The 12,938-nt window shown below is 50.8% G+C and overlaps 1 protein-coding gene across 1 annotated transcript; it reads right to left on the minus strand.

Annotated features, from left to right (window-relative positions):
• Nucleotides 1–9,824: 9,824 nt before the first annotated feature.
• On the minus strand, nucleotides 9,825–10,643 carry LOC146721831 (uncharacterized). The gene has a single exon (XM_085486210.1). The coding sequence runs from the start codon at nucleotides 10,641–10,643 to the stop codon at nucleotides 9,825–9,827; it is 819 nt and encodes a 272-aa protein (XP_085342336.1).
• Nucleotides 10,644–12,938: the final 2,295 nt, after the last annotated feature.

Consider the following 12,938-nt stretch of genomic DNA (forward strand, 5'->3'; position numbering starts at 1 on the left):
CTATTACTAAGGGGGTTGCGTTTCTTCCCCCCCCCCCCCATACGTGGCTGCGAGCGCGGCTGCTGCTGATCTATACGTTATCTGTATATTTCTAAGAAATATCAGCGGGGAAAGTTTGCGTCATCGGGGGCGAACACGTTGCTGCCTGCGACCTCGCGACATGTCTTCGCCGCTTGCGACGAGGTGAAATGTACACCAGGGAGGTAACGATGATCCGGCGGCGGCTGTATCTATGTATTTCTAAGAAATATCAGCGGGTAGATATCGCAAATATTTCTTGCGAATTAACAATCGCGCGTTGAAGAACAAAGGGATGATCGGGATATATAATGAAGACCAATGCTGCTGCCAGGTCATAGTACGGTGATCACGCGAGCGCACGCTCTCCTCATTCGAGGTGCAAGATGTTTGTCATGCTATCAAGTGCTTCCGACATTCTCAGTTTAAGTGCTAAACAGCTGCAATATATTCCGAAGATTGTTTTACTGCAAAAGTGCGGCTATCTCGTAGAACATTTGTGGGACAAGCTTCCGGAGCACATCAAGGCGGATCCGGAGGTTCAGACATATTGTCGCTGTCTCGAGCATTACAATCGACCGTGTCACATATATATATATAATAATATGTCAAAAGTAAAATAAAATATTACAATAATATATTATATTTCTGTGTGCAGGTGCCGACGTACAGCCCACCACGTGAGCCTCTCTCGCCGCTACCTCGAGCCGCCGGCTCTCTCTCGCCGCCGCCGTCACCGCCACAACCCTCGACCCCGCAATCACCCATTTTATAATTAAGGTTTCTTTTTTATTTTTCATTTTTTTATATCTTTATTTTTATATTTTGTATATTTTTTATATTATTTTGTAAATTTTATATTTTTTATATTTTTATATTTTTTATTTTACATATAATATTTTTTATTTTTTATATTTACACACACACACACACACACATACACACAGTAGAGAGGGTTTGGAGTCTATAAATACCGCGGGAGTGACGAACCGTGGGGTCCTTATCTCTGCTGTGACACACACACACATACACACATACACAAGAGGTGTAAATCCGACCGGCAACCTCCACGTGGTACACCTTAGATAATGCTAATGCTGGCGGTATTATAAACATTTAAAAAAATGAATAAAACATATATATATATCAATATAAAAAATTTATTATAAATAAACCTTTTCCCATCCCTTGCAACATCCCGCTTCCAAAAAAAATAATTAATAAAAAAATTATCCCTCCTTCGCGCCTCTCTCGCTTCTTTCTCCTTTGCGCCTCTCTCTCCTTCGCGTCTCTCTCCTTCGCGCCTCTCTCTCCTTCGCGCCTCTCTCTCCTTCGCGTCTCTCTCCTTCGCGCCTCTCTCTCCTTCGCGTCTTTCTCCTTTCGCGCCTCTCTCGCCTCTTTCTCCTTCGCGCCTCTCTCGCCGCTACTTCGAGCCGCCTAATCTCTCTCGCCGCGCCGCTATTTCGAACCGCCTAATCTCTCTCGCCGCACCGCTACCTCGAGCCGCCTAATCTCTCTCGCCGCTACCTCGAGCCGCCGAATGTCTCTCGCCGCTACTTGGCGCAGCGTCTTCTCACGATGCGTCTTATTTCACCGTCTCTCTCACTCTCACGCTGCGTCATATTTCGCCGTCTCTCTCTCACGCTGCGTCTTTCACTCTCGCGCGCTGCGTCTTAGTTCGCCGTCTCTCTCACTCTCGAATGCGTGCGTCGTCTCTCTCGCGCTGCGGCCCGTCTTCTTTCTCTCTGTCTCTTAATGAGACCGTCGCGTGCGCCTCGCAATACAATTATCGATTTTCTCTCGCTGCCGCCGGATCCAAGCATGGATGCGGCCCGTCTTATCTCTAATCTTGTAAGATTAAAATATCTATTTTTTTTCTCGCTGCCGCTGCTGCGACAATGTCCTTGACACAATAATTATCTCTTGCAAAGTATGTAGCGGGTGGCGCGCAAATAAAGTACACTATTATATATACATATAAGTATTTATTTGTCTTATATTTAATACATAATTATATATAAAGTTTTATTACATATTAAGAACTACAGACTAAAGCTACTAGCTCGCAATCGACGAGTTGGTGCTTGTTGAAGACGTCGCTAGCGCGTATCGCATTCGGCAATTCTTTAGCATCCGTTACAGTGGATGCAATATTGGAGAATTGTGTATACATGATATCGACCGTTACAATGAGTCTCGTCAATCGATCAAACATTATTTCGATGCATGAATCGAGCTCGAACATACGACGTAACGTCGATTCGACCATCATCATGCGCACGTCCGCTGATTAGAGACTTATGAGTCTGGTGTCGTTTATCTTGTGAAATCGCACTATTAGCGGCCCGACACTTATGAAATTATACACATTTTTGTTGGGGGAGTCATTGTTTAGATAATTTTGAATAGCGTGACGTTGCTCGTAGAGTCTTTTCCACGTTTCGAGAGATAGTATTAGCTGTTTTCCCCGATGATCTCCTATGGCGATCTCCACGTAACTCGGCAGATCCACTCTGATGCCGATTTCGAGAAATTTAAATTCTGTGGCTGTCAATGCGTATCGTCGTGCCAATATACGAACTGCATGAGGCTCCAGCAAAACGCTGAAAAAATTAGATAAAAATTATAACTCGTAAAAAAAATATAAAAATATAAAAATATAAAATATAAAAAATATAAAAAGATAAAAGTATAAATACAAAATAGAAAAAAGTTATACTTACTCGTCGCATTTCTTCTCGCACGTTTCATCACGTCTCGGCATGTAGTAATTTATGCTGCTGCTTCTATCGGTGCAGTACATTTTTCTCGAGGGTATTAAAAAGTGAACCACCAGTCAAAACAATCGACGAAAGACTGATCGTATAAAAGTACTAATAATCGAGTAACGCTCATTTTTAAAATATTAGGAGAAGGGGTAAAAATAATCTTAGAAGTACGATCTCGTGAGAGGGGAACAAAAAGAAATTTTTTTTAAAGTAGTGAGGATAAATTAAATATTAGGAGAAGGGGTAAATCGAATTCCTAGAAATATATATCTGGAGAGGAGGGAAAGAACAAAAAGAAATATTTAAAAGTAGTGGGGATAAATAAAAATTAGGAGAAGGGGTAAAAGGAATTCTTAGAAATACTTTGATGAAGAAGAGTCCTTTCTCGTGTATGTAAAAGGACTCGAAAAGCGAGAATGGCTAGCTGATTTAGTGGATGAGCATCATGTGAGAAGCGGTTTCACCATTGAGACCTTGGATGCCATATATGAAGATGTATCTGCATTAAATAAGTTAGATCCTACATATACTCTACGGTGTAATAAACATGTAAAAAATCGCGCGTTACAAAATGTATTTACATTATTTAATTGGTGGTCGGCCAATCGCGACGATCATCCGTTTTTTAAATAAACATATTGTTTACATACTATTCTCTTTGTTATTTCTTTCCCTCCCTCACCAGATATATATATATTCCTTCACAATAAATCGTTTATTCAGGATAAATCCTTGCAGATCGACAAACGTTGGTGCAGACATGATCTCTTCGATGTGAGTCAGTCGAAAGGTATTACGATACTCTTCAGACATCTCACATCATCTTGATTATGTATCCTCCTCCCCCTCTTTCACACGCGTATTTGTGTAAACATTTTTAGGTGATTTTGCGCACAACGTTGGTTAACGGGTTGTACTGAATCACGCGATCGTGCATGATGAGACAATATACTGTGGTATTATTAAGTATATTTTCCTTACACTCAAACTCTAATCTCACATCCACCGTTGTGCTCTTGACCGATTTGTTTTGTCGAGAACAATCAATAATCACAAACGGACCGTGACGTAGAAATAACAAGACGGTGAGACTCGGCTCGAGATACTCGTATCCGTAATAATTTTTGCAGAAACGTGCATACGTGTCATACAGAATCGACCATCTGTTTTTATCGAAATCCAGATTCATATTGTCGTACGGATAACATTCTGAGTTCAGATATAGTTTCACGTTGGTTAATGTACAGTCGTCGAATCGGCTCGTATTCTCGGACATGACGTTTTCCCGGCCTGTCTGCAGAACAAAAATTACGTATCGCGGCTTCTCCAGTTGAGTCGCGGTCTTAATAGCCCACGAATGCTTGGTCGTGCGCTGCAACAGCGGAAACTCGTATAGATCTCACGAGCGGAAACCCATGCTGAGGTAACGTCTGCTTTCCAGAGCGCGCAGCATCGACAGCTTCTTAATCTTGCTCAACAACACGCGTGGCATTCGCCATTGTATCTTGAATATGTTGAGCACATGCTCCAATGCCGAATTTCCATACAGACAATTATTATCGTTGCGCGCTCGTATTAAGATCAACTCATGACGCGCATTAATAACCACGCGTCTGTAATCCTCACAAAATCCCAGCAACATGTGCAGCGGCACACAAAAATTAGAATATCCATTCACAGTAGTCGGGCTATCCTAGTCTGCATTTCGCATAATCACGCTTCTATCGGACGACATTGTTACATAGTTTTTCAGCAGATTTGTTATTCCCACATTTCTGTTGCGATCAATATCCACACCATCAAGCTCATAGTAAATTTCGTAAAACATAAATGCGACGCAATTATTTGCCAACGTTACATTGGATCCCTCAACTGGATGATTTAACCGCAGTTCTCTTATCTCGTCGCTGTGTCCAAATGTTGTGTTGGCAAACGGGTTGTATGTGTGAGTCTCAATCTTGATGATGCGATTGTCAAAGACTGGCTCTTCCTCGATGTTGAGAATCTCAGTCATTGTTCAGATGGCACGCACCGCAAATCCCAAAGATTGTAAAAACACAACGTTTGACGAGGTGAGTCTCTTCTTCGCGGTTGATTTGATATTAGCGAATGATGTTGCTGCTGGCCTGATTGTGTTCTTCGTGTCTTTATTCAACACGAGCATCCCGTCGCACGAGGGTGGCCCGCCGTCGTACGTGCAATCTAACTGTTATCTCTTCACCTCGAAAATCGAGCAATCGTCCCTCCTGATCAGTAACGCGTAACACTAAATCAGTAATGCTCCGTACGAAGACCGGCAGGTAAATGATCTGCGCCGGCGTTTCCGATATCTTATACCCTGGTGGTACCCTCGGTGAAAATTCGTGTATCGTGTGAACGAGTTTACCGTTGCTGTATGCACCCGCGGTCACGTTACACTCTATGCGGATAATGTTCACGTTGATAATATTAATTGCCATGTCCGATTCGTATCCATTTTCGCGGTTGCAGTATACGATTCGAGAATCCCAGCAGCGATTCAATGTTGTTGGGCATGCTAAAGTTTACTTTGTAGGCACACTTGATCTCGCTTCTCATCGTATTGTAATTAGCGCGGAGCACGATTGGGTAATCGTCATCGTCGACACCTTTATCACCAACAGCATTATGTTTTCGGAAAAATGCGCGTTTCAAAAATTTATGTATCGCTTGCAGCTCGTACGATCCCTCGGGAATTGTAATTTCCGTCGTCTTTGCCATAGTAAAATTTATTATTCCAGGAATTCACATTCGATATTGTGTAATAAGTTTCAAAATCCGTCAGACCGAGCTCATAGTCCGCGTCGCTCAAATCTATGGGCGAAAAGTAGGTCGCCGCGAGGACGCTACTCTTCTCAGTCAATGTCAGTGTTAGCGACATGTTGACAAAACTGAGTTAAATAGCGCAATGTCAGTTTTTAAATTTGCGGCGAGAATTCAACCTCTCGGAGAAACTGCAAGCAAAATTGTCCGCAGATACTCTGATCATACGTTTGATAAGAGGTGTAATTGTATTCCAATTTCGGCACATTTAAATGTTGCACCAATTCCTCAGGTGGTCGAAGATTGCCAAATCTCTGTCGAAATAAATTGCGCGATCTCCCCTTTTTGCATACGCCACCCAATAAGTGCCAGGACCGTCTGTGATAACCAGAATTTTTACCTTATCTTGTAAAAGACATCTTACAAAGATGCCGCTTATCTTATCTTGTAATAGATATCTCTGTAATAGATATATGTTTATCTTTTGTTTATTAACATATCAGGTAACATGAGCTCTTTATCAGGTAACCTGAGCTGATAAAATAAGCTTATCTGCTAATAAGACCCCCTCCCCCGCGTGACGTCACCCCCTTTGCCCCCGATTCCCCCCGCCCCTCACTCCCCCCCCCCTTATTGCCCCTGGGTTAGAACTCTCTTAGTATATCTACTAATTGTGACAAAGAAAGCGGTTGTTAATGTGCGTTTAGCGGACAATGCGTGTTTCGCATGATCAGTGGTGGCCGCTCTTTACTCCGCTGATATACATGTGGATCGAGAATCCTCCTATTCGCATTACACCACAGTGCTGAATCTCCAAAACATTGAGTTTCTAGTGACTGTGAATCAAATTAAAAACTTTGAACTTGCATACGACATCTCCGTAAACGTGTACATCATCGACAACGAGAACATCGTCCCGCTACGTCTTTCAGAAAAAAAAGACACGTCAATCTATTGTACGTGGAAGACAAACATAGAGTGGGGCATTTCATGTGGATAAAGAATCTGTCTCGCTTCGTGAGCTCGCAACTGAGCAAACAGAAATGTAGAAGATATATATGCGATCGATAAGTATATATTTATTAAATTTAAATATATTTTAAAAAAATAATTTTAATTAAAACTTTTTATTTTTACAGATGCCTACACTATTTCTTTTCGGAGGATAAATTGGCGGCGCATACAAAAGATTGCGGAAAACTAAACGACTGCGCTATCCGGTTGCCCGACCCTGGGCGTCTTTCTCGGCGGGAGGGCGGCAGACCCTCGCTCCCTCGCGGAAGGGGACCACGTGCAATGGGGATCAGGCCAAGGCCTGGACCCCCCGCGATTCCATCCCTCTGCCGGGTGCCGTGGCAACCACCCCTACCCCAAAGGGGATTCAGGGCTCGGCCGCCGGCACCCGACTCTAACGCCGGGGTCTCTCCTTGAAGAGACTCCGGCTGGACAAGGGCGCCAGGCCGCCCGTCCCCCGCCGGCTGACTCCTATGAGTCACCGGCAGGCGGGCAAGCGGCCAAGCGCCCCCGTCCCTCCCACGCGTGGGCGGTCAGCGACGCCGGGCCGTAAGGCCCGACGGCGCTAGCCCCCACAACCCCGTCGATAGGGCCCCCCCTCCGTTCCAAAAGGAACCGAGGGCCGGCCACCACCGCCGGGGAAAGAAAAGCCAGCACCTCTCCCCCCCCACCGGGGGGAGGAGAGGGGCCGGCACCCTGGGAGGAAGGAGGGACGCCCAGCCCCGGCCGAGGGACCTAAGTCCCTCGGCCGGCGGCCAGGCGGCCCCCGCCCCCCCCCGCAGGGAGAAGGGTCTCACCCGGCTATGCCGAGGAAGATCCCCCCCATTTCCATCCTCCGCATCATCACCTCTCTCTCTTCTTCGCTTCCCTCTCTCCGGGCCTGGGAGGAGGGAGATGGGGAACCGAACGCCCAATGCGCTTCACCCTCACTCCCCCCCCCCTTAGTTTCATCCTGGGTCGGCGTCACGTTCTGCATCCGGCGCCGGCTCCGGAGGGGGGGATCGCGATCCCCACCCTCTTCTTCTTCCTCCTCGCTTCTCTCTCTATCGAGACTCCTACCTCTCTGTCCCCCCCTTCTCTCTCCCTCTCCCTCTCCTCCTTCTGCCTCATGACCCTTTCGAGAAGGCCTTCCATTTATCCTCATTCCCGACCGCAGCCGCAATTACGGCTGGGAGCGAAAGGTCCGCGCCCACCGCGGACACGAGCTCCCTCCTTTCTTTGTTCCATGCAGCACACACCTCCAGTGTGTGCTGCGCATCGTCCCGCTCGTGCCCGCAATGGACGCAACGGGTCGTGCGCTCCTTTCCGATACGGCACAGGTACTCACCGAAGCAACCATGCCCGGTGAACACTTGTGCCATCCTATATGTAACCCCTCCCTTGGCCCTGTCTATCCACTCGCGTAGACAGGGCCGGATAGCCCCGACAGTCCGCTGCCCCGGGAGCCCCGGTCTCTCCAAGAGCTCTATCCACTGGTCGACAGCGTCCTGCCGGGCGTGGACCTTTAGTGCACGCCGGTTCCTTGCCGTGGGAATTATCCCCTTCTCCCGAACACCCCGCAATCGCCAGTATACATGCGAGTGCATGTTAGCTAGAATGTTCAGGGGGGGAATCCCTGCCATCACTCCCACAGCTGTCCAGCTCACCGTACGGTATCCCCGGCACACGCGGTTTGCCACCCGCTTTTGCACTTGATACATAGTGTCCCGCAATTTGCGGGTGGCCTCCAATCTTGCCGCCTATATTGGGGATCCGTACAGTACCATCGCGTGGACTGTCCCGGCATACAGCCTGCGAACACCCGCATTCGGTCCCCCGAGGTTCGGCAAGAGGCGACTTAGTGATATCGCCGCCCGCTCCACTCTCGGGGCGATCCGGTTGAAGTGTTCGCGGAAGGTCCACTTCCCATCCAAGTAGAGGCCCAGATATTTTATCTGAGCCCCCACCAAGACAGGGGTTTCCTCCACCATTATCTTCGTCCTGGGTGGCGTTCTTTTGCGTCCATTGTAGAAGTAGACAGCTTCTGTCTTTTGGGGCGCCACCCTCAGTCCTAGTTCTTTAATGCTGCGCACGACCCGTCTCACAGCCAACTCCGCTAACGCCTTTGCTTCCCCCCAGTCTTTCCCCCCGGCCAGTATCAGCGTATCGTCCGCGTAACAGATAGCTTTACAGCCGGGGGGAGGTTGGTCCGAAGGACCGAGTTATATGTGAGGTTCCACAGGAGCGGACCAAGTACTGATCCCTGCGGAACCCCACAATACATTGCCCTCTCGCATACATTTGCCTCTCCATCGATATATGTTATCTTCTTGTCCCGGAAGTAGTCCACTACAATGGCTGCCAGGTATCCGGGCACCTCGTGTATGTCGAGCGCCTCGGATACCCGGTGCCAGGGCAGGGTGTTGAAAGCGTTGGAGATATCCAACGATACCGCTAACAACACCCCGCCCCCTCCATAATGGCCTCCGCCTCCGAGCGGACACGACTAATCACGTCTATTGTCGACCGCCCGGTGCGGAAGCCATATTGCTCCTCGTGTAGATCCGTGGATCTACTCCGGGACAGGTGCCCGACGAGGCGACGGTGAATTATCTTTTCGAGGATTTTCCCCGCCTCGTCGAGCAGGCAAATTGGCCTGTATGCGGAGGGCTGGTCCCTCGGCTTTCCCTCCTTTGGAAGAAAGACTAATTTGGCCTTCTTCCAGACTGGGGGGAACTTTCCCTCTTTGAGACAGTTGTTGTACAATTGTCTCATCTTCCCCTGTAACTCCTTGTAGGCGAGGCCCCACAGCTTTCCATGGACGCCATCGGGACCTGGAGCTTTTCCGTTTTTATCCCTTTGATGGCGCCCATGAGCTCCTCTCCCGTGACCCCCATTTCTTCCTCCTCCCAGTCAAACTCTCTATCACGCATGGGGTGCATGTCCCCATGCATGACCGGGAAGAGGATGTCCACTATTTGTTGGACAAAATGGGGGTCCAAAGACTCCGTCAGGGGGGACGCCGTTCCCTTGAGTTTTTTTAATATCCATACGGTACGGCCGTCCCCATGGGTCCTTGTCTAGGGAGAGGAGAAGCTCCTCCCAAGACCTCGCCTTCGCATTTCTTATTGCAATACGGAGGGCGTCCCGTGCGGCTCGGTACGCCCTCCATCCTTCCTCATAGTCTGGATCCGCAGGATCCCTACAGAGCCTCCTTCTTTGGTGGTCGGAGGCACGTCTTAGCTCCGCTATCTCTTCCGACCACTAGTACATACATTTTGATGGGCGGAACCTGACCCTTGGCATAGCTATATCGCAGGCCTGTACGACGACCTGCGACAGCCTTTCTTGTTGCGTGGCCAGGTCCCACCCATCGAATCCCTCCATTGTCGCACCAGCACCGATGATAGCCGCCATCCACCGATCGACGTCTATTTTCTTGAGGGCCCACCTTTTTCGAAGGGCATCCAGAGCCTTGCGGCGCCGCAGCACCCCCCGCTTATAGGCGGAGACAGAGAAGGTTATACACCGATGATCGGATAGTGTCTCCCTCTCTGTCTCCACCCTCCATCCCTCGATTAGTCCGGCCGCAGAGGGGGTTGCCCATGTTAAATCTATTATGGACCTTCCCTGCGGCCTCACGCAGGTATGGCTTTTCCCCGCGTTGATCAATACGAGGGTCTGCCGCGACGCCCAGTCCAGGACTGCCCTTCCTTTCCAATTCTCTCTGGGGGAGCCCCAAACGCCCGAGTGAGCGTTGAAGTCCCCCAGGACTATTACATTTGATGGTGTCTGGCATCCACCCAATTCGCGCGCCAGGGCCTCTAGTTTGGCCTCGTATTCCGCTGCCGCGACGTTGGGCGAAATGTAGATGCCAGCCACCACCAATTGCCCCCAAGAAACGCCGACGTGCCCCTCCCCTGCCCATAATACGTTACATGGAGGGGAGGTCCTAGTCTCGCGTCTGTAGATGGCTACTCTTCCATCGGTGCTGGTTGCCCAGTTCGCCCTTTCCCGGGCTTTGTATGCCTCCGTGAACACTCCGAGCCCGCAGTCAAGTTCGCACATGTGCTGCAAGACCATATCTTGTGCGAGCCCAGAGTGATTTACGTTGGCCAGTATCACCTTATTCATGGTGTTCTTTCTCTGGCTTTCCCTCTCGTTGAATTATCATTCCGTCCTCCTCATCATCTGCCTTGCTCCCCTGATGTTCCCTCCTTAATTTCCTCCTCTTCGTCCCCGACTCCTTTATTCCCTTCTCTTCTTCCAAGCGTCTGGTTTTTTCCTTGCCACTTGACGTGGCAATTGCTGTCTCCTGGCTTTCTCCCTTCTCCATTTTTTCCTTGTCCTTCGGCTCCTCTTCGGGGGCCTGCCTCCTCCTTGGTGCTGGTTGTTTGGGTGGCTGAATCAGCTTGTTCAGGGCCACTCCTCTAACTCCTTTCTGCACCGGTGTGCAGGCCTTACTTCCCGTCCGGTGTTTTGCCGGGAGGCCTCTGTCCCTACACACCGGGCAGTTAAAGTCCTCCTTGCACTCTTTGGCAACATGTCCCTCTTGCCCGCATCGGTAGCATTGGTTGCTCCGATCGGTGCGGTTGGGAATCGTTGTCTGACGTGGCCTCCCTCCAAGCACCTGTAACACTGCAGGGGCCTCTGCTCCAACAGCGTCACTTGGACATGCCACCACTCTATTTTTATGCGTCCTCCGCCCGTAACCAGACGGTTGGCCGCAACAAGGGGGCATCTGGCCCAGAGGGACCCTAGTCCATTTGGGGAGATTTTGATGTCTCCCGTCTGGATCTCCTCCTGCTCACACTTTCCGAAGGCGGCTATTGCTTCCACCGCCTCCGTCAGCGTGATGGACTCCTCGAGCCCTACTATTCGAATTTCGGCCATCTTTACTGGACGGCTTATCCGAACCCCCTCTTTTCCCTTAAGGGTCTCTCTTAATTTCGCGGCGAGTTTGTCCGCGAGCTTTCCCTTGTTTTCTCCCGGTATTTCATATACCATAGCCCCTTTTTTTTTTCTTTTTTTGACGCAGTGGGAATCCTCATGGATACCACCGCTCTCCGGGAAAGAGAGCGGATGGTTATGTGGGACTTCTTGTTCCCCTTGGCCGATCCACGAATGGATCGGTCAGGGGGCCCAAGACATACCTCACTAAACCCACTGCGGATACCTTCTCGGGCGTTTATGGGGGACGGCGAGGATGCTGGGATCCCATGCCGTCTCGCCGCCCCTCCGCCTTATCCCTCCTTGGGAGAGTGCCGCTGAAGGCGACACTCTCCCCCCCCGCGAATTACATCGTGCGGGGGTCCTCGCGGTTGCGACGCAGGGCGGTATCAACTTCACGTCGCGCCCTCCCAAAGAGTTTGGGGGGCGGGGTCACGGCTCGAGTGGTGCTCCCTCCCCCTCCCGAAGGGAGTGGGGATTCGGCATTCACTCCGGAGGCCCTCACCAGGGGGTCTCTCTCAGAAGGAGAGAAACCCTCTCCATGGACGACGTTGCCCTCCCACCGGTGCCTCGTGGCTTCCGGTGAGAGGGCCCCGCACGTCACGTCCTCACAGAGGGGGACCCAGGCGCCCCGACCGGACAGGCGGAGCCTGCCCGGCGGGGACACGTGGCCCCCCCTCGGCCCCCCCGGCTGCGACTCCCTCCGCTCCCTTGGGAGTTGGGAATCGACCGCAGCCGAGGAGGTTTACCCTGCCAAACGCGCGGGAGCACCCCCAGAGTGGGGGTCACGCCCGCCCGCCCGGCTCTCGTGAGGCTCCAGGGGGGGGGCATTAGGGACTTAATTGTCCCCAGCTCCCCCCCGGGAATCTTATCCTGCGTCGAAATTCGACGCAGGTATGTTATTGGGGGTTGATCCCCCCCGATCCGCACCGCCACAAACGAGCAAGCTCGTCGACGGCGCGGAAAGGGAAAGCCCAGCCCCGCCCTCCGCTTCTGTTTCTCCTCTCCTTCGGAGGTTGTACCCCCCCCCGACCCCCGCCCCCGCCGACGGGCACGCCCATCGGCGGTGGGAGAGCGGGAGGGGGCACACCTCCCCCCTCCGTGTCTCCTCCTTCCCCCCCACCGGGGGCGCCTCCCCCCCCCGATCCCCGACACCACAAACGGGCACGCCCGCCGGTGCCATGGAAAGAGGGGGCACGTCCCCGTCCTCCGTTACTCCTCTCTCCCTCTCTCTCTCTGCCTCCTCCTTCTGCAGCATAACTTTGCTGCAGAAGGAGGAGAACGCCTTCCAGGCCTCCTCGTTGTCTGTCATTGCCCTCACTATTGAGGGCAATGACAGATCCCTCCCCACTGTGGCCACGAGCTCCTCTCTCTCACCCGCCCAGGCAGCACACTCTTCGAGTGTGTGCTGAGCGGTGTCTCGCTCGT

The sequence above is a fragment of the Nylanderia fulva genome, unplaced genomic scaffold (assembly GCF_048542155.1).
Source record: "Nylanderia fulva isolate GAGA-0341 unplaced genomic scaffold, ASM4854215v1 Scaffold406, whole genome shotgun sequence".
In the NCBI taxonomy this organism is placed as follows: domain Eukaryota; kingdom Metazoa; phylum Arthropoda; class Insecta; order Hymenoptera; family Formicidae; genus Nylanderia; species Nylanderia fulva.